At 39.1% G+C, this 10116-nt stretch overlaps 2 protein-coding genes across 2 annotated transcripts; one reads left to right on the forward strand and one right to left on the reverse strand.

The window, feature by feature from the left end:
• Window positions 1–191: 191 nt before the first annotated feature.
• Window positions 192–6546, reverse strand: gmpr2 (guanosine monophosphate reductase 2). Its single transcript, XM_084711663.1, has 10 exons — window positions 6397–6546; window positions 5778–5932; window positions 4412–4531; window positions 3697–3780; window positions 3446–3619; window positions 3269–3350; window positions 2601–2707; window positions 1747–1789; window positions 1479–1638; window positions 192–1144 (listed from the first exon to the last, which is right to left on the reverse strand). The coding sequence occupies exons 2-10, from the start codon at window positions 5862–5864 to the stop codon at window positions 955–957; spliced, it is 1047 nt and encodes a 348-aa protein (XP_084567789.1). The 5' UTR covers window positions 5865–5932; window positions 6397–6546; the 3' UTR covers window positions 192–954.
• Window positions 6547–6872: 326 nt separating this feature from the next.
• On the forward strand, window positions 6873–8848 carry nedd8 (NEDD8 ubiquitin like modifier). The gene is made up of 4 exons (XM_084711664.1): window positions 6873–7199; window positions 7320–7367; window positions 7485–7567; window positions 8277–8848. Exons 1-4 carry the CDS (start codon window positions 7182–7184, stop codon window positions 8401–8403), a joined length of 276 nt encoding a protein of 91 aa, XP_084567790.1. The 5' UTR covers window positions 6873–7181; the 3' UTR covers window positions 8404–8848.
• The last annotated feature ends 1268 nt before the right edge of the window (window positions 8849–10116 follow it).

The following is a 10116-nucleotide window of genomic DNA, read 5'->3' on the forward strand; positions in this document are numbered from 1 at the left end:
TCATTTAAATGTGCACTACACTAACATAATCCCACGCAAACTTTGGTATTGATCAGGAGCAGCTGGAACCAAAGAAGTGTAAAGCTGCATATATGTTAGTACTGAATAACACCTCTGCTATGAATTCAGCACTTCATTACCATATACTGCATGTACTCTAGTACTGTGCCCCAGCATTCAGCATATATTGGTCCATATATAAAATCTCCCAACTTAGTTATGCATGATACATATGCAATGTATGACACTATAGCTTCAAAACATATCTGTGAGACAATAATTGAAACTATTAGACTCCCGAATTACAAATCATTAAAGTGCAAAACTTAATGAGTGATGGAATGATTCAATTTCTAAAATTAGCTAGATTGTCTGCTTAGCCACAGCAGCTGCATATACATTTACACTTTCTAAATAATTTAAGACGTGCTATAATTTCATAAATGGGTGATGAAGGCTTACAGTATGATGTCGGCACAGAGCACAGAGACATGTTGTAGATACTGTTTATAGACAGCCACAGATTTGCATGTGTGTAAAAGGAACAAAAAAGGATCTTGCAGTGGAATGATGATACAGCAGACATGCAAAGAGCTGGAGACTTACTGCTCTAGCTCAGATCTTACTGTGTAGAGACACAGAGACCCCAGAAACACTTTGTGGTCTGTAGGAAAAAAAGTAACATTCATTCTCTAAAGACCCTCAGAGTCTGTGTGCTGGAAAGTATTTCTGTTAATGTCAGTGAAGTCAAAAGTCAATATACTGAAACTGTTTTGAAATTTCAAGAATCTTATCTTAAGAAAAAAACAAATACTCATAGTAAAAGGGAATTTAAGTATTAATATATGTCTGTTTACTCGTTTTCACTTGTGGGAAACACAGACAGCATCTGGGAGTCAGACAGGCAGTGGTGCAGACGTATTCTTCCATCTGAAGCAGGATGGAGCTGGACACTCAGCTGTCATTGCCAAAGACGGTGTTTAGCTGTTGGGTGACCCTGATGAAGGTGGTCCTGCGGCTCAGCTCCTTCAGTTTGCCTGCCCCAACGTACGTGCAGGTGGAGCGGACGCCACCCAGGATGTCTCGTACTGTCACGTCCACCGGACCTTTGTAAGGAACTTCCACAGTCTTCCCCTCCGACGCTCTGGAAGCAAAAAACACGCGATGAGACACCAATCAATTTTGCCTTTATTTGATAGAGATAGCTGAAGACAAGACAGGAAAGGGGATAGAGACAGAAGGGACACCACGCGGCAAATGGGCCACAGGCAGGAGTCGAACCGGCGGCCAGTGCAGAGGACCAACAGCCTCAGAAAAAGCCTGTCTGACAGTGAAGTAAAGTGTTGAAGATATTCTAAATAAAGTGTACACTTAAGGTAATACACTGACTATCAATAGGTACTTTGAATACTCCAAACTATCCATTTAACACAGATAGGAAAAATATACATTAAAAAGACTTAAATTGTGATTCTGACCTGTACTCAGCCACGCCTCCTGCATGTTTCTTCATCGCCGTGTCGGAGCTCATTCCATAGAACAGCTTATACTTCTTGCCATTTTTCTCAATAACCTCGCCGCTGCTTTCCGAGTGGCCAGCAAGCATACCGCCCAACATCACAAAGTCCGCTCCAGCACCTGAGAGTAACACAAAAAGAGCAGAGCAAAAAACATGCTGTGTTTTAACAGAAAGAATTCTCACTATGGTTGGAATTTGAGTGCAGCTTTGAAAGCACTAAAACTTACCAAAAGCCTTTGAGACATCTCCTGGACAAGTACATCCCCCATCCTGTGTGAAAGAAAGGACAAAACCCAACGCCTTATTGTGAGTGCAACTGTGTGTTTATCATTGCTGCATGTACATGTACAGCCTGGAGACAAAAGATAAAGCATTCTCAGGGTGAAATACATGATAACATGATATGACCCATTCGACAGTTTCTTATCATAAATCGAAGTTTAAAGGATTAATTCTTTCTTAACACTTAGATGAAATGGCCGATACTCCTCTCTACCACTCAGTATGAAGTTGAAACCATTAGTCAGTTAGCTTAGCTTAGCATGAAGACTTGAAACAGGTGGAAACAGCCAGCCTGGCTGCATCCGAACTTAACAAATTTCACCCACCAGCACATATGGCACATAATGGGGACATGATTAAGGGTTTTATGTTTTCAAGGTTTTATGTTCCTCAGTCCTACATATGTGTTCTCCAGGGTTCTTTGTTTGCAAGGACACTGAGAACTTAGGACCATGTGAATATACGGTAGGAATCTGGAAACATGGGATCCTGGAAACACAGGACCTTGCGGCTGTATGCTCCAGCACAGTAAGCTTTAGAAGTGCTGGTAGATTCTGAAGTTTGTTAACCTTGACTAACTGTTTCCCCCGATTCTTGTCTCTCTTGCTACAATAACTGGCTGTAGCTTAATATTTCGCACTGACATAAGAGTGGTATCACTCTTCTCATCCAACTCTCAGCAAAAGTGTGAACAAGCCTTCAAATGTCAAACTAGTCCTTCAACAATAATTCTAGACAACAAGAACTGTGTTGAAATTATTATTAAACCACTGGATTTTTACAGAAGAGAGTCGCTCACAGAAATGATGTGGCCACCCAAGCCATGAGCCGCATCTGCACACTCAATCACAGCGCTGAGCTGAGGGTACCCCACCCCTGTCTTCTTGCGAGTGGTGCACACAGAGCCTGTAGAGGAAGACACAGGACCAATTGATGACTCATTAAGATTTCCAGTCTGCAGTCCGTGATTTGCAAACAGGAAACAGCATCTGTGAGCATGGTTTGTGTTGTGTTTGAACTGCCTGTGCCAAATGAATGGGGGTTACTATATAGAAAATACCCATCCAGGAGAGTATGTTAAATTTGAATTAATATAGTATAATATAAATAACACTATTCACCTGGTTGGTGAAATCTCACCCATGTGGTACCGACAAACAAGTTAGTTATGTAACGTGGGTTCTTACGTATGGTGATGCACTGAAATGTGTCATGAGTCATTAAAAGGATAGTTCAGATTATCTGATGTAGGATTGTATGAGGTACTTACTGATAATCAGTGTATTACCCATAGTCACACAGGGTGAGCAACAAAATGTATTTTACCTACTTAAATAAGTTCCATCCAACTTCAAATTATCCAAACTATCCCTTTAATACTATTTGTGTAAAGAAATAGCGAGTATTAAGATGATAATGTTCCCTATAGATGTAGATATGTGTTATTAAGTGTTGCTCTGTGCTAACCTGGTCCGATGCCTACTTTGATGATGTCAGCGCCAGCCAGGATCAGCTCTTCTACCATCTCACCTGTCACCACGTTTCCCGCCTGAGCAAAATAAAAAAATATTACTTATCAAGAAAATATCAACATGCGAACATCCTTTCCCTTTCCAGCCCCAAATATTGCAGACATCAACTGACCATTATAGTGTGAGAGGGGAACTTGTCCCTGACGTCTTTGACAAAGTGAACAAAGTGTTCAGAGTAACCGTTTGCCACATCTACACAGATATACTCCAGCTCTGGTACCGCCGCCAAGATGGCTGAAATCTTCTCAAAGTCACCATCACCGGTCCCTGTGCTAACTGCCACACTCTGGGAGATGAACAGAGAGTTGTGTTATTATTAATAGAAAATAAAAAGGGTTGCAAAATAATTAACATTTTAAGTACCTTCAAACATTCGGGATGCTTTGCTGCAAACTCCACCCAGTCGTCCACGGAGTAATGTTTGTGAATCGTAGTGAAGAGAGTGAACTAAAGGAGGAGACAACAAATTCTGGTTCACACTGTCATCTGCAGAAAGGTCTATGGGGTAATATTTTGTATCTTTTCATTTGTTTTCATTGTAAGGATATTAAAAAAGATGTGACACAGTAGCCACCTATAAACCTTTTTCACAGCAGACATTTGACACAATATAGTAAATACAGGTGTTACCAATGATACTGATTAAGATTCAAACAAAGGTCAAACAGAGTCAAGATGCTGCTCACTGAAAGGCTCTGCTACACTAAATGTAACGGGGCCTAAATTAGTATCATTGGTAACACCTGTGTTTACTCTATTATACATATCAATGTGGCTGCTGTAAAAAGGTCTATACTTAAGTTCTGGCATCTGGCAACCCTGACCGGAAAGACTTGGTCACATCTTGCTTCTATCTGGTCTTTGGCAAAGGAAACAAGGACAGTAGGTCATGTCCTCATTTATCAGCCTGCCATGTAATATAGGGATTATTAAGCATTAGCTCAGATTAAATTTATACTCACCTCGTTTTGTTTAGACTACTTTAGACATTAAATTAGATTCTAAGCCTATGTGATCTATGAAGCTTTCTGTGAAATAACATGTGATTTATACACATCCCATGTAATGCACAACCTACCTGATGCAAAGCCAGGGCCATCTCAAAGGTCCCTACAGTGTCCATGTTTGCAGCGATGATGGGGATCCCTCTGTAGCTGCCCTTGGAGTTCCTGAAAGTGAAGCTCCTCAGGAGGTCCACCTGATCAAAACAAGGGCAATGGGAGATGTGATTAACAGGGATCTAATAATACCAAAAACCCACAAAAATGATTAAGTCCACAATACAATATTTATCATGATATTAAAAAAACAAAGTAAAATGACGACTTGAAAATTTCCCTCATTAAAGAATAGATCTGATGTGTTCAGCATTTTTTGTTTGTATAACATTTGTTTTTACTTTTAACTTAAAGTGCTTCTGATTTCCTTCTAATAGGGAATACATAGGGAAAATAATAGACATACAAAAATATATTACGTCCAGCAAAGTGAAACCTTTCTTACATTTAAATTGAAGCATTACTGTCTTTGTCTGTTATGTTGTTGTCAATACTGCATTGCATTGTGGGATATAGTTGTTGGCAAAGTTTAGCGCTGTGTTTGAAATTCCATATTAACATGCTTATTTAGTAGGCTAAAACACTATGTGTATGTAACGGTATGATTTTGTATATGTGTGAAACCATAGTATGCAATCACCAAGGAAATAGGTTTCCAGGGAAATAGTACAGTATGCAAGCACTGGACACTGGCAAGTATATATCTCACAATGCAATGCAGTAGTCACAGCAAGTGCAACAACAGAAAAGACAGAGGCATTTCTGTCAATAATGCTTTAATTTAAATATAAAAAAGGTTTCACTTTTCTAGGCATTATATATGTTTTAAGATTAATTCATTATTACATGTCTCCAACCACTGAGGAAGTGATGTTATACATATTGAGCAGTGCATCCAAAAAGATTCATACTACTGTTTATTTACAAAAAGTATGCTGAACGATAGTACGTAGGGCATAGTATGTGATATCAGACATGGCATAGGTGTAGTGCTTGCATATTGTAATGTTTTTTGCAGAAATAGTATACATCTTGTGTATTACTGATTTCATACTAAGGTTTCAGACACACTAAAAAAAATCTCACATACTGTTTTAGCCAACTCAATACCATGTTAGTATGGAATTTCAGACACAGACAATGTGTTTCTACAGTCACAGGGTCACTCCAGTAATCCTCTAACCAGCTGGTAAAATCTGAATGAGGGACAATAATTTTCTGGACGTTAATAGCAACCAAATGTCCATGAGGGTATGTGCTCACTTAAATGACCTCCCCAGGGCTGAACTAAAGGTTCAAACAGTGGAAACATCAGATAGTGGAAACATCTGCATTTAGGTCAGTCAGGTTTACATTGGAAAGCAAAATCCATAGCTGTATACGTACCTCACTCCTAGACTTGAGTGTGCTCCGCTTTGGACGGAGGAGCACATCCTTAAAGTCCAGCTTGATGTCATTCTCAATGCGTGGCATTTTGGAAACAGGATGCACAGGTAGTGTAACACACACACAAAAAAAATGTGAAGTGGAAGAATGTGAACCTGTGAAGTAGAGGGAGGTCAGAGTTCAGGATGGTTGTGCCGTGTCTGTTCTCATTTTAGACCCTCCTTCCTCCCTCCGTACACTCATGCACACACATATGGTCATCAAATCCCATTAACTACAAACAGGCATGATGTTAGGGTCCGGAGGGAACTAAATTAATGTAATAAATATGTCAGAATTAACCAGGACTGTAATTACTCGTGTGTTGAAATGTAATAAGCATATCCTTTGCTAGGTAGCTGTTGCCTGCAAACCACTGAAAATGCTATTGCTACTGCTACTCACACTAAACCACACCACAGAGATCAGAGCAGCGTAACCCCGATGTCAAAATTCAAGGTTACATCGGTTGAAACTTACGTCCATTTCATTAGCACTGCAAACTGTTAATCTGAGCATGAACTAATAATTAGCCAACGAATTGTTTATCTTACATATTTAGGAAATATAAAGCATTTACCTTGTGGAAAGTGTGACTGATTTTGTCTGTACCGCTGTTTCCTGGTCGTGTCTAGAAGGGAACCCCAGACTCGCGAAAGATCTCGCGAGAGTCATCATTTTACTAAAATCTATGAACTTTCCCTGATCCTAATGGAGGGTTTTTGTCTCGAAATCTTTTCAGATCTTAACCGCAGCAACATGTCATTATTAAACATAATTACTTTATAGAATGTGTATTATGGAGACACAATGCGAAAGATCTCGCGAGACTTTTGCAAATCAACTATTCTCTTCTAGACACGACTCCTATTTCTTTTACACTGTGCGCGCGGGAAGTGTTACATGGGCGGACACCAACGGACTACCACTTTGTAGTTTTTAAAGGGCTCTATTTAATGGGCGATATCAGGAAAAAAAACTACAAGTGTGAGACTCGCTTTACGACAGGTTGCGCTAATGTCGTAAGGGTTATTTTAGCTGTCCAGGAAGCAAACACATTTCGTTCTGCGTTTATTGTGGCGGTACTCAACGCTAAGCGTGAAATTATTTTTAGGCCAAACTATGTTCTATTTTGACGGTGAATGTAGCGAATGAGGAGTTGAAATTAAGTTGAAGTGGAACCGTTGGCATAGGAACAAGGAGGCGGTGTGATTTGTCGGGGACCACAGGAAACACCCAATAAATTGTTGGAAAGCGAGGAATATCGATTTTCTTCACCAAAACGTTATCATTTTCGTAAATCAGTATCACATTTACTTATATATAATCATTCTACAACTTATTTTATTTTTAAAAACAACAAAGATGCTTATTAAAGTGAAGGTAAGGCAAAGCATGGAAGCCTGGCGAATAGTTAAGGTTAGCCAAGCATTTGAATGTAATGTCCAGTCTCATAATGTGCTCAAGAATAACCTGACATTATTATTATTTTTTTATTCTTAGACTCTCACGGGCAAAGAGATAGAGATTGACATAGAACCCACAGATAAGGTATGTAATTATTATTTATTTCCTCATTTGTGCTACTGGTATATGCTGGTAATTACCCATCATTCAGTGTGTGTTTGAGCATTGGACAATATGTTCAGTTTTCATTCTTCCATGCAGGTGGAGCGGATTAAAGAAAGGGTCGAGGAGAAAGAAGGAATCCCTCCTCAGCAGCAGAGGTTGATTTACAGTGGAAAACAGATGTAAGATTAAGATGCTCTTTCATTTTCTTTACTTTCCTTTAAAGGGACAGTTCACCCCCAAAACACAGACTTTGCTCTGGCCTGTTGTGCTATTTATCCATCTAGATTGCTGAGTTTTGGAGATATGTAGAGATGTCTGCCTGCTCTTGAATACAACAGAATTAGATGGTGCTCACCAGCAATCCAAAGCCTGGTAAAGCGTGTTCCTCTGTGCCATACTGTTATCCAAAATTTATATATAAAACAAAAAAACTCAAAAATTAGTGAGCTACACTGTTGCACTGGGTGACATGCGCCTTCATTATAATGAAATGAGGTGCTGTATTTTATTTTTAGTCATAATTTACACTGCCCAGATAGAGTAGATACCTAACTAGTACACTAAATGCATATTAATCTGCAGCTGAAAATAGTCCAAAACAAACAGCATTTCTTTAAAATTAAACTATACGTTAAGGGCCAGTTTTTAGATTTTTAAGAAAAACTATGCTTGAGATGATTGCCACAAGTGGAAGTGGAATGCATACAATGAAACATACAACACACATACTGAATGTGTCGGTGTGTCAGGTAATACAATCATAATTGTTCTGGCTGTCATCTTGAAAAAATTCAACAATATGATGTTGTTTTTGTCGTTTAATTCTATTTCTGGTATTTGAACTCTTCTGCTCTGCATCCTGTTTGTCTTCTTTTTTTTTTTTTTCAGGAACGATGAGAAAACAGCGGCTGACTATAAAATCCAGGGGGGCTCTGTTCTCCATCTGGTACTTGCTCTGCGAGGAGGACAGGCACTCCACTCTCCCAGAAACCCTCACTCCAAGCCTGCGTTGTAACCATCAACTGGAGACATGCCTTAGCTTTTTTTGATGCCTACACTGAGCAGATACACCGAAGACACACAGCCATGGGTTGCAGAGTCACCTACTGGCACTGAAGGCAACACAGAGCCATTGATAAAAGGTTCTACTTGTTTCAGTCTCGTCCCTGCAGCTAAAAACGCGTTGGCCGCAAACACGTCCCCCACTGTAAGACTGCCAGGGCGAGACTCTTCACGTGCCCTGGAACAAAAAGAAAAGTTACTTTCTGAATTAAACAAACCTTTGGCTAAAGATTCACAACCCAGAGCTAATTTGGCTGCTACATCACAGAAAACTACTGTACTGTGTTCGAGCCATTCTCTGTCTCTTCTCTGTGGCTCTGCATGTGAGTATAGAAGTTATCTTTGTTCCTCTGGTGATAAAACAGAGACGACTGTAACTTAAAGATGCTTCAGGGAAACTGATCATTGGATTACAGCCTTTGCCTGCAGAGTGTGACACAAACTAAGGTTTACTTTTCTGCTTCATCCATGTTTTATTGTGTTTTCACAAACTGGTGATTTGTGATGGACAGAGAGACAACAGTTTGTTTAAAATAACAATTTGACATTTTGGGAAATCCACGTATTTGCTTTCTGGCGGAAAGTTAGTTATTAGATTATTCTATAGATTATTGGGTGTCCATTAAAGGTGCAGTAAGCAGTTCTGGAGAAAGAGATGATCGTTGAGTCTCATTCAGGTCGTCAAATACTTAAGTTTTGGGAATGAGACTCCGCAATCAGCTATCTTACTGACTAATGATTGGCCAAAGTCTCCCATCACAGGCTAGATTTTTCTACATCTGAAAACAGAGTTAAGAAGAAAATCAGTAGTCTGACTTTGTTTATTACTGTTTTATACACAAATTGACAATAGTGTTAAAGCACTACAACACTGTGTTATAATAGAGCAGTGGAAAAAATGACAACACACAAAACAAAAGTCAGTTTTATTTTTTGTCCTGACTGCACATTTTGCTGAAGATGAAGAACGTGTCTGAAAATGGCTTCAGTTTACATGAATATTAGGTTTGTTTCAGAGGAGCAGTGTTTGGGATTTTCTTGTGTCAGCATCCATATGCCCCCCCACCCCACTGTGTACAGGACTGACCTGTCATATGCTGTTTTTCTCCATTTCTATTTTCTTAGTTTCTCTGCAGAATAAACTCCCGTTGAAAATGCCTCACTTTGGCCATTCTGTGTTCTTAATGAACTCATTTCAAATTCTCAAATCAGCTGTACAAAGGAGACATGAAGAGTCTTCTTCACTTACGTATATGTTTTATTCTTGTCACACATTCATCACCAGTATGTACATTTACATTTTGACCACAAAAGTAGACTTAAGTTTGAGAGACATGTCAGTCAAAATAGCTGTCAGTATGGTAGATGTAGACAGCAACTTAAATTAGAGACTAAACATGATTTAGAAATAATATTCTCATCAGAAATACTGTTGTAGTGCAGTTGATGATATGTTGTATTGACAATTAGTATACATGATGACTATTACAACATAGAAAATTTCATTTTTCCACCACAATGACAGTCTGTTTTTGGCCTGAATTACATAAAAAGTGGAGATTGCAGCTTATTAAGGAACCTTGAGTAGAAAGAAAGAAAGACAAGAGTAAAAAAACATAACTGTTAAACATTTAACTTGATATATTTTAACCAGTAAACAGGTAGG

The sequence above is a fragment of the Lutjanus erythropterus genome, chromosome 23 (genome assembly GCF_056507025.1).
Source record: "Lutjanus erythropterus isolate fLutEry1 chromosome 23, fLutEry1.hap2, whole genome shotgun sequence".
Taxonomy (NCBI): domain Eukaryota; kingdom Metazoa; phylum Chordata; class Actinopteri; order Lutjaniformes; family Lutjanidae; genus Lutjanus; species Lutjanus erythropterus.